Below are 11,632 nucleotides of genomic sequence, written 5' to 3' on the forward strand. Positions count from 1 at the left end.
TATCTCAAATAAAAGCGCATTATATACATTACTTTTAAAAAAATAGTCAAAAAATATATACTCAATAATTTTGATAAAAACGGGAATTTTAAGTTTGTTTTTTTAATCGATTGATAGTTTTTACTTGATTTCCCAAAAAAATTGTATGGAATATGAATAGTTTAATGCATGTATATATTACTGAATAAATAAAAAGTATTATAAAAAAAAACCCGACACCGATATCTCTCATACTTCTCGAAATATTTTAGTTTGAATGTGAGTGTAAATTTCTTCAAGATATATTCCAAATAATTCTACAAGCTAAACTATTCGACCGATTTTAATGTTTAATATCTCAGATAAAAGCTCATTATATATGCTACTTATAAAAAAATATTCAAAAAACATATACTGAATACTTTTGGCAAAAAACGCCATCTTAAGTTTTTTTTTCTTACTCAATTGATAGTTTTTACTTAATTTCATAAAAAAAAATTATGGAACATGAATAGTTTAATAAATATATATATAGTACTGAGTATATAAAAGTATTACAAAAAAACCCGACACCGATACCTTTCATTCTTCACGAAATATTTAAGTTCAATTATGCACGTTCTTACAAATAAATTCTTTAAAAGAAATCTTCAACCGCAGTAAGTGCACTGATTTTAATATGAAATGTGTCATATGAAAAGAAATCACCCAATTTATTTTAATAAATAAATAAAACTGAATAAAGTTTTTTCCTGGTGCTGAATTACAAAAAATATAACAAATCGCGATATAATCCGTTTTCATAGTTTTATTTAACAAATCTAAAATTAGAAATTATTTTTATTTAAAGTGACTACATTTGTAAACAAAAAACTTGAATGTCCTCTTCGGGTTCACCGGTAGATGTAGAACTGAAAAAAAAGTCATTTTGAGAAGTACTCGTACCATTTCAATACTAAAAAATCACCGATCATACATGAAGTGGTTGCTGTAGATTACTGTTGGATAATTTTTGTGCCTGTAGATTTACTGTTGAATTATTTTTGTGCCTAGTTGATTACCATTAAACCTATAATTTTGTGCCAGACCTATAATCAGTGGTCAGCATGCAAATTAACTCTGGATTGAAAATTACATTAACTTACTTTTGATTTGTACAGGCACCTTTGCATGATTTACACTGGGCTGTGCATGGTAAGCTGACGCGACGACACTCACAACGCATAGTTTCGCAGCCAGATTTGCAGCCACAATGGTCCAAGAGGCTTAATTGCGACCAAATCGCTGTAACTGCCGACCATTCCGGAGTCCAACTCTCTCTTTCCTCAGTCCATCCCCAAGAAGATGGACATGGTATGGAAACTACTGGTTTCATAGCGTTTCCCCATATATGGCCCCCTTGGTAAGCCGCTCGAAGTGCATGTTTATAAAGAGCAGCTGATGTAGGTGGCAGGCTTGTCACAAGCTTGTTTTTTGAAGCAAACAAATATTTGTGAACTTCATTTACGTTTATGTGTTCCGTTTGGCCAAACAATAACACAAATCTAGGGTTACTTTATACTAAAATTAAAATATGTAGTTACACACCTGACAACTGACAAAATCAAAAACTTAAAAGTTGACATACTCCTATTTTCCCGTCTTTTTATAGTGGCCAGAGAAAGGCAGCTTGATCTGAACGAATTCTTCCAGTACGAAAACCAAATTTGTCCACCTTCGTTGTCAGTCAATGGAGGGCGTCGTTCAGGGAACAAATCTGATTTGGCCGAGAAATTAGAACCTGCCAACCCTGCCAGTACATCAGCTGCTCTCTATAAACATGCACTTCGAGCAGCTTACCAAGAGGGCCAACGGAAACGCTGTGAAACCAGAAGTTTCCATACCATGTACATCTTTTTGGGGATGGACTGAGGAAAAAGAGAGTTGGACTCCGGAATGGTCGGCAGTTACAGCGATTTGGTCTCCATTAAGCCTCTTGGACCATTGTGGCTGCAAATCTGGCTGAGAAACTATGCATTGTGGGTGTCGTCGCGTCAGCTGGCCATGCACAGCCCAGTGTAAATCATGCAAATGTGGCTGTACAAATCAAAAGTAAGTTAATGTAATTTTCAATCCAGGGTTATTTTGCATGCTGACCACTAATTATAGGTCTGGCACAAAATTATAGGTTTAATGGATATCAACTAGGCACAAAAATAATTCAACAGTAATCTACAGCAACCAGTTCATGTATGATCAGTGATTTTGTAGTATTGGAATGGTACGAGTACTTAACAAAACGACTTTTCTTTTACAGTTTTACATCTACCGGTGAACCATATAATTTGACATCACCTAATAATAATTAGTTGCCCGTTTATTTTGTTATTTAATACACTGACAATTATCTGATTCAATTCGGCTTATATGTATAGAAACTACTAAATTGACCTACTTTTATATTATACACATAGATTTAAGATTAGATTCCAAGTATGCATGTAATATTGCTGTGCCCCCACGGGGTCCATGTGGAACTACCAAGAATTTGTAATACCTATGAAACCATGGTTGCAATAAATAAATATGAAATATGAACCCGAAGAGGACATTTAAGTTTTTTGTTTACAAATGTAGTCACTTTAAATAAAAATAATTCCTAATTTTAGATTTGATATATTTTTTTGTAATTCACCACCAGGAAAAAACTTAATTCAGTTTTTATTTATATTTTTTTATTTATTAAAATAAATTGGGTGATTTCTTTTCATATGACACATTTCATATTAAAATCAGTGCACTTACTGCGATTGAAGATTTCTTTTAAAGGATTTATTTGTAAGAACGTGCATAATTGAACTTAAATATTTCGTGAAGAATGAAAGGTATCGGTGTCGGGTTTTTTTGTAATACTTTTATATACTCAGTACTATATATATATATTTATTAAACTATTCATGTTCCATAATTTTTTTTTTAAGAAATCAAGTAAAAACTATCAATCGAGTAAGAAAAAAAACTTAAGATGCCGTTTTTTGCCAAAAGGGTTCAGTATATGTTTTATGAGTATTTTTCTGTAAGTAATGTATATAATGATCTTTTATTTGAGATATTAAACATTGAAATCGGTCAAATAGTTAAGCTTGTAGAATTTTTTGAAATATATTTTGAAGAAATTTACACTCACATTAAAACTTTTATATTTCGTGAAGTATAAGAGGTATCGGTGTCGGGTTTTTTTTATAATACTTGTTATTTATTCAGTAATATAGACATGCATTAAGCTGTTCATATTCAATACATTTTTTTTGAGAAACCAAGTAAAAACTATCAATCGAGTAAAAAAAAAACTTAAGATGCCGTTTTTTGTCGAAAATAATCAGTATATATTTTTTGAGTATTTTTTTAAAAGTAATGTATATAATGCTTTCATTTGAGATATTAAACATTTAAATCGGTTCATTGGTTTCGCTTGTAGAATTTTTTGAAATATTTTTTAAAGAAGTGGCGCCATCTCTGTTCCTAAGGGGTGAAACTTGCGCTGCTGCGGGTCAAATCACTCAGTTTGGTCCCTACTAGCACTGTGCAAAGCGGCTTGCTTTTATCATGAAGTGCAGCATCCGGGCAAAAAATGGCCATAACAAGTATGACTAATAGGCCAAAGGTGGTAAATCGTGGTGGTGCTATTTTTTTTTTTTTATTACTACGTCGGTGGCAAACAAGCATACGGCCCGCCTGATGTTAAGCAGTCTCCGTAGCCTATTATTATTTAGCTTTATCCCACATTAGTGGTCCCCAAGGGTATAAGCCTCCTCCATCTGTCTCCACCTCTCTTTGTCGGTGGCAACATCCATCCATTTTTTCCCCGCAGCCTGTACAATGTCATCTGCCCATCTTTTTCTTTGCCTTCCCGCTCTTCTCTTTCCAGCTGGGCCTGGCCATTTTGTTACAAGATTTGTCCACCTTTGATCCTGATATCTTGCTACATGACCTGCCCACCTCCACTTTTGTTTCAGACTAAACTGCAGGGCATCTGTTATCTTTGTTCTCTTGCGGATGTCTATATTTCTTGTTTTTTGTATTCTTCTTAAATTTAAAATACTTCTTTCCATTGCATGCTGGCAAGATAGAATTCCTCCGTAGCCTATGTACGCCTGCAACTCCAGAGGAGTTACATGCGCGTTGCCGACCCTAACACTCCTCTCCCTCGAGCTCTGGCAACCTTACTCACCGGCAGGAACACAACACTATTAGTAGGGTCTAGTGTTATTTGGCTGCGGTTTTCTGTAAGGTAACCTCCCCAGTTGGGCTCTGCTCTAGATCTGGAATCATCTGTTCAAGAATCAAATTTTCTGGATTTCCAAGGCACGTTTTTTTCCTTAGACTGTATCCATCTTATACGGAGTTACATAAATCTTTGATTTAATTGTAATATTTGAGATACATACCTATCCATAAATTACTTCTAAATTCAACATTGTGCTGACTAACAGCAAGCTCCTGTGCCTCAAGAATAGCCTTCTTCACATATTCAGCTCCCTTTTTGTTGACAAAACTTAACTGTTTCACTGCTTCATCCGCAGTCATGCCCCGCACAAGACATGCAATATACCATAGTTTGTCAGGGCTGTATTTTATATTGGTGATTTGGTGGCAAACAAACTGAAAAGGAAAAAGTATCTTCATCAAATTAAGACTGCAAATGTGCAAACTTGATGCAAATTTGAAATATGTTGAGTTTTTACAAACTCATTATTTGGGTAGATAAACTTTTTTATGTTGTTATCGTGTCCTGTTGTTCAAGGGACAAGAATGGTATAGTTTGTTAGAAGAAAAGTTGTATCACATCCTACTAACATGCTTAGTTGACAGCCCATTATGGAAATGGCTTATAAGTATAACTTCCACAAATATGCAGCATGTTTGGTAAATACCATAAAATCAGAAGTTGTCCAGGGTAATGTATCCATGATGGGTGACAATATTTTTTTTTACCAATACTGTTCTGTTTACTTGTTGTGTTTAATTTATGAACAATAAAAAAAAAAATATCCACCTTTTACTCGACTACGGTTTAAAAATTACATAGGATCTAAACCAAATGTTTAGTCAAACTGTTGAAAACAAACTTCTTCACTACACTTACAGCCGGTCGCCGTTCCTCGCCGATTTCCTGTGGGGGATAAACTTTCTTATTGTGTGACAAAAAATTCTTCGGCAATGTAGATTTGGTCCATGCTAACGATGGAGCAGAAGTGTGAATGGAATTGATTTGAATTGTTTTAAATCCTGACGCACAGAGATTTCTAAAAATGTTCATGTTTCTAACGTTTTTTTTAGTATTAGGTGAAAATGCAAAACTCCATGAAAACCTAGACAACGACAACCTCCGCCTCGCCTCGTTGACAGGTGACACTTGACACTTTTGACAGAGAGTAGACTGGGAATTATGGATGGTAATGATGGTATAGAAAGGATCGCAATATTCGCAATTTCTTATGGCAGAATTGTTGTAAAAGTGACCGCGTTAAGCTTTAAATAATAGTTCCTAATATCTCCGGTGGCGCTAGTTAGGCTCTGGGACATGAGTATAACATGAACCATATAAGGCAACAAATAACCCGACCAAATTACGTAGGTTGTTTTTGGTAGTATTTCGGTGTATGGTGGCACCGCCTAATTACTGTTTTTTGATGGACACTTTTCATACATAGAGATTTGGTTCCTTTATACAGTCTCCATGGACTGCCAAACTTCCTTATCATAAAGGCCCCACAGACAAATTTGTCAACACAACATAGTGAGATAGATTCTATTTTACCTTGGTGCGGGTCGGCGCACGTTCGATCGTGTGTACGTGGTCCGCCGTACGTCGTTAAGTACGTCGGTTAAGAGCTATTTTCTGATATTTTGACGGCACCAAGGTCCGTCCGGTCCGGTACGCCCGTCTGTAATAACTTTAATGAACGAACGAAACGAAATGTCAGGATCGCCAAATTGGAACGTAATCTAACCTCATTTCTCCAAACGTTTCATAAACGTTTATATTTTGAGTAAAAACGAAGTATTAGGAAACTTAAATCATTTATGTGAAGCGCGTGTGAATAGACTATTCCTATAATGAATAAATGTCTCAAGCTAAGGAATTTATTATAACATATATTTATTGAACTGAGGCAGTAGTCACAGAGCAACAATGGCAGATTTATTTGTTGCTGTCGTCTGTTCTTCGAACATGAACCGTAGCATGGAAGCTCACGCATTCCTGGCGAAGAAGGGGTTCAAAGTGAAATCATTTGGTACGGGAGAAAAAGTGAAACTGCCGGGTGCATCGGCCGATCGACCTAATTGTTACGAGTTTGGAGTTCCGTACGATGATATCTATAACGACTTGTTGGACAAAGATAAGACATACTACACCCAAAATGGATTGCTACACATGTTAGATAGAAATCGAAGAATAAAACCATGCCCGGAGAGGTTCCAGGATTGCATTGACCACTTTGATGTGATCATCACATGTGAAGAAAGAGTATATGATCAAGTAATTGAATGGCTCGGGTCAAGGAGGTCCATTCACAACCAGCCTATGCATGTAATCAACATCGACATACAGGACAACCATGAGGAAGCGACTATCGGTGCATTTCTCATCAGTGACATGGTTTCTAAGATGGCACAGAGTGATGACTTGGACAATGATATTGATGAATTATTACATGAATTTGAGGGAACATGCCATAGACCCATTTTGAATTGTATTATGTTTTATTGATATACTTTAAATCCATACCCAATTGATTATGACATTTATTACTGCTATGAATTCTTACTTCATGTAATGTATCATTTATCTTGTTGCTAATATTTGTCAATTTTTATATTCCAGATAACTATTACTGATTATTTTATGAATTTCAACTCAGTATACTCAAACACATTACAAATGTAGTGCATAATTGTTTGGCATCATACTTTTTGTACTGAGCTTGACTGAAATAGCATAACACGTTCCTGCGTTGCTGTGAAAATATGATGGCAAACAATTATGCACTACACATGAAACACCCTTGTGTACAATTAAGAACAGCTAAATTTGCTGTTATACTATTCTTGAGGAAGCTACCTTTCATCTCCACACCCTATAGGTACTATTCTCTCCTTCCACGTTTGCAGTGCTGAGGTAGGGTAAGATAGGAGAAGTATCAGGTAAATTTTCAGCTTGCCTCAAAACTAAATTATTTCAGCGGTTTAAGCGTGAAGAGGTAACATATTAGTATGGATATGTATATTAGGTATCTGGGATCTAAAAACAGAGCTTTCAATGTACAGGCATGCTGCAAAAGTGCATACCCACTTTATGAATGAATTCTATTTACTGGGTGTATTTACATCAGTCAGCATTTTAACAGTATATTCTCTTTGCAACGCGCCAAAAGTATCCGCCACCCTAGGTTACTTTTCCAAATTCCTAATGTTAAATTATAAATTGTTATTGATTTTTCAGTAAAGTACTTTATTTTTATAGGTACTTACTACGTCTGTGAGGGCCTTTACAATCCTCACCGACTGCGGCATTTGATTGATATATTGAATCCTTTGCACACACTTAGCTGGCAATTATCGAAAATTGGTTACGATTTGTTGCGAAGTCTGTAGGGGCCATAAAGGTTAAAAACTTGGTGAGAGATAATGAGAGTAGAGATTACCAAGAGATCACAAGTAATACGTAGGTAAATACTATATAGTTTTTGAATCAAATAATCTGGTTTATGATAACATACTAGGGGGTCGGTTTTTCGTCTAGAAGTCTCCTATAAATCGATTTTCGCTCATGTCATCTCGGAAATGGGTGTATTTGGTATCAGTGCATTTTGGAATAATCCATTCAGTCATATTCAATTTAGAGCAGTTCAAAGTCAACTGGATTGTGAAATTCCTGTAAGTTTTCTAATAATTTGTTAGACCAAGTAGTGAAAATGTTACAGTATGTTATATATTTGTGATCTACTCACAAAGCCCTTTCATTTGGTACCCCACATCGGGGTTTAAAAGTAAAAAACTTTGTACTGCCGACTTTATGACATCACAGAAATTACCCCCACAACTTTCGCGCTTGTCATCCATACTATCCATACTAATATTATAAATGCGAAAGTATGTCTGTCTGTGTGTTCCCTCTTCACGCTTAAACCGCTGAACCGATATAGATGAAATTTGGCATAGAGATAGGTTGAGTCCCTGAGAAGGACATAGGATAGTTTTTATCCCGAAAATCATCCCTTAAGAAAGTAAAAAGCGGGGTGGAATTGAGATAATTAACGAAGTGCCTGCTAATTTGTGTGCATAATATGCACAAATTTAGATTGCTATGAGAATTTTTCCAGGCGCTATTCTTACTCTAGCTGCGGTTACTAAGTCCACGCAGACGAAGTCGCGGGCAAAAGCTAGTTCATACTAATATTATAAATGCGAAAGTCTGTCTTTCTGTCTGTGTGTTCCCTCTTCACGCTTAAACCGCTGAATCGATTTAGATGAAATTTGGCATAGAGATAGGTTGAGTCCCTGAGAAGGACATAGGATAGTTTTTATCCCGAAGATCATCCCTTAAGAAAGTAAAAAGCGGGGTGAAATTGAGATAATTAATGAAGTGCCTGCTAATTTGTGTGCATAATATGCTCAAATTGAATGCGAAGTGTCATAATTCGTGTATGTTGTTAAGAGTCCTTATTCCTACAAACGAGCGTATTTTGCAAAATGCCTCCTTTTTCATTCAACATTACGACGTAACTATTAGTATTTATTCAAAAACTGTTAACGTTCTTAAATAATCATTTCCTAAACTAGCGGCTGAAATAGTAAAAGTTTTCATTTTCTCTTTTTAAACCTAAAATAGTTTTCTTGGGAGTATTTTTCAAAATTTGCAGTGAGAAGTGTCGTTTCGGTTGCCAATTTTGCAGTAAACAAGAATCATTTGGTACATGAATGATTACAATTCAATTCACCACATCTTGTACGAGGGGCTGAAATGATTGAAAATCAAAGATTTATTTAAAAAGATTGATAAAATACCTTCCGAGTTTTCTTCATTTTTTCGGTGAAACAGGGTCGCATAATATTTTTTTATCGCAAATTGTACTTATATTTTGTCCTCAAAATAATATTATAGCAAACTTTAACTTTATGTGAACCCATAAAAAAATCATAACTATAGGACCTATTTTTAAAAGACGTATAAATCACGCTATTCACGCTGCGCGCTCAGTCAGTCTCCGGCGGGCGCGCTTAGGGGAAGGACCTGTGCTCGATCGTCAGGCGTTTGTTGCGTTCGTAACCAGAGAAGTGGTGTATACTGCGATTAGAAAATCTTGATCCTTAGGTGATCAATGTAATCATAGGTACATTTTATAGCACAAATATTCAATTTTTTCGCCTAGGTGATCGGGTGCCTAGCCAAGATGCCAACCGTTTAGGTACCTATAGTTTACATTAAAACCAAATCTGTAGCTGGCCTCTGAATGGGTAGTAAAAAAGGGTTCCGTATGTCATTCCCTTTCCAGATGACCAAGGTGCCTAGCCAAGATGCCAACCGTTTAGGTATCTATAATATAATTTACATTAAAACCAAATCTGTAGCTGGCCTCTAAAATGGGTAGTAGAAACGCGTTCCTTATGTCTTTCGCTTTCCAGATGACCAGGGTGCCTAGCCAAAATGCCAACCGTTTAGGTACCTATAGTTTACATTAAAACCAAATCTGTAGCTGGCCTCTGAATTGGTAGTAGAAACGGGTTCCGTATGTCTTTCCCTTTCCAGATGGCCAGGGTGTCCAGCCAAGATGCCAACCGTTTACGCTCCGTAGCGAACGAAACGCAACTGTCTATGTCGTATTAATATATAAGAGTGATAGAGAGAGATTACCCTATCATTCGCTACGGAACGAACGACTGGCATCTTGGCTAGGCACCTAGGTTTAGGTACCAGGTAGGTTTACATTAAAACCAAATCTATAGCTGGCCACTGTAATGGGTAATAGAAACGCGTTCCGTATGTGTTTCGCTTTGCAGATGACTAGGGTGCCTAGCCAAGATGCCAACTGTTTACGCTCCGTAGCGAACGAAACGCAACCGTCTCTGTCGCACTAATATGGAAGAGTGATAGAGAGAGATTACCCTATCGTTCGCTGCGGAACGAACGACTGGCATCTTTGCTAGGCACCCAGATTTAGGTACCTATAGTTTACATTAAAACCAAATCTATAGCTGGCCACTGTAATGGGTAATAGAAACGCGTTCCGTATGTGTTTCGCTTTGCAGATGACCAGGGTACCTAGCCAAGATGCCAACTGTTTAGGCTCCGTAGCGAACGAAACGCAACCGTCTCTGTCGCACTAATATGGAAGAGTGATAGAGAGAGATTACCCTATCGTTCGCTGCGGAACGAACGACTGGCATCTTGGCTAGGCACCCAGGTTTAGGTACATATAGTTTACATTAAAACCAAATCTATAGCTGGCCACTGTAATGGGTAATAGAAACGCGTTCCGTATGTGTTTCGCTTCGCAGATGACCAGGGTGCCTAGCCAAGATGCCAACTGTTTACGCTCCGTAGCGAACGAAACGCAACCGTCTCTGTCGCACTAATATGGAAGAGTGATAGAGAGCGAGATTACCTTATCGTTCGCTGCGGAACGAACGACTGGCATCTTGGCTAGGCACCCAGGTTTAGGTACCTATAGTTTACATTAAAACCAAATCTATAGCTGGCCACTGTAATGGGTAATAGAAACGCGTTCCGTATGTGTTTCGCTTTGCAGATGACCAGGGTGCTTAGCCAAGATGCCAACCGATTACGCTCCGTAGCGAACGAAACGCAACCGTCTCTGTACTAATATGGAAGAGTGATAGAGAGAGATTACCCTATCGTTCTCTACGGAACGAACGACTGGCATCTTGGCTAGGTACTCTGGTCATCTGGAAAGCAAAACACATACAGAACGCGTTTCTATTACCCACTTCAGTTGCCAGCTACGGATTTAGTTTTAAGTGGTTTTAACGTAAACTGTAGGTACTAAACCCGAGTGCCTAGCCAAAATTCCAATCGTTCGTTCCGAAGCGAACAATAGCATAGCGTAATCTCTCTCTATCACTCTTCCATATTAGTGCGACAGAGACAATTACGTTTCGTTTGCTATGGAGCGTAAACGGTTGGCATCTTGGCTAGGCACCCTGGTCATTTGGAAAGCGAAAGACATACGGAACGCGTTTCTATTACCCATTTCAGAGGCCAGCTGCAGATTTGGTTTTAATGTAACCTATAAGTACCTAAACGGTTGGCATCTTGGCTAGGCACCCTGGTCATCTCTGGGTACAAGTATGTATATTTTCTTAACATAATAAACTAAAATTACTACTACCATGCATATAAAATAAAATAAAAGAGTGGCTATAACAATAAAATTAATGTTACTTGAAATCGACAACGATCAAGATTATTCTTCTCTACGTTCAAAACGCGTTATAGTTGCCGGCGCTCGCGTACCGCGCGTCAACGCCATCTATTGAGTGTTATTTCGTGAAATCGATGAACGCTCCAGGGAATAAGGCCTCTTAAATCGAATTTAGTGTGCGGCTGCGCCAGGGCGGGCAGATTGAAGCGCTATTTTAACGCGCGTTG

At 37.3% G+C, this 11,632-nt stretch overlaps 3 protein-coding genes across 3 annotated transcripts in view; 1 reads left to right on the forward strand and 2 right to left on the reverse strand.

Moving 5' to 3' along the window:
* Positions 1-11,632, reverse strand: part of LOC134741530 (uncharacterized oxidoreductase YrbE-like) — a 445,968-nt gene that overhangs the window by 81,696 nt on the left and 352,640 nt on the right. The gene's annotated exons all lie outside the window — the stretch shown is intronic.
* The window catches only part of LOC134741550 (large ribosomal subunit protein uL22m), a 115,336-nt gene that overhangs the window by 1,076 nt on the left and 102,628 nt on the right, over positions 1-11,632 (reverse strand). Inside the window, exons 2-3 of the mRNA XM_063674375.1 lie at positions 5,105-5,287; positions 4,407-4,620 (exon numbers count right to left, since the gene is read on the reverse strand). Of these exons, the coding sequence (XP_063530445.1) occupies positions 4,407-4,620; positions 5,105-5,278 (388 nt within the window). The 5' untranslated portion in view covers positions 5,279-5,287. The remainder of the gene's footprint in view (positions 1-4,406; positions 4,621-5,104; positions 5,288-11,632) is intronic.
* Positions 5,958-6,759, forward strand: LOC134741867 (RNA polymerase II subunit A C-terminal domain phosphatase SSU72-like). The gene has a single exon (XM_063674760.1). The coding sequence runs from the start codon at positions 6,155-6,157 to the stop codon at positions 6,731-6,733; it is 579 nt and encodes a 192-aa protein (XP_063530830.1). The 5' UTR covers positions 5,958-6,154; the 3' UTR covers positions 6,734-6,759.

Source organism: Cydia strobilella, chromosome 5 (genome assembly GCF_947568885.1).
Source record: "Cydia strobilella chromosome 5, ilCydStro3.1, whole genome shotgun sequence".
NCBI lineage: Eukaryota > Metazoa > Arthropoda > Insecta > Lepidoptera > Tortricidae > Cydia > Cydia strobilella.

Bases quoted from the DNA above. Each gene is read 5' to 3' on its own strand.
- LOC134741867 (XM_063674760.1), top strand. From the start codon at position 6,155: ATGGCAGATTTATTTGTTGCTGTCGTCTGTTCTTCGAACATGAACCGT.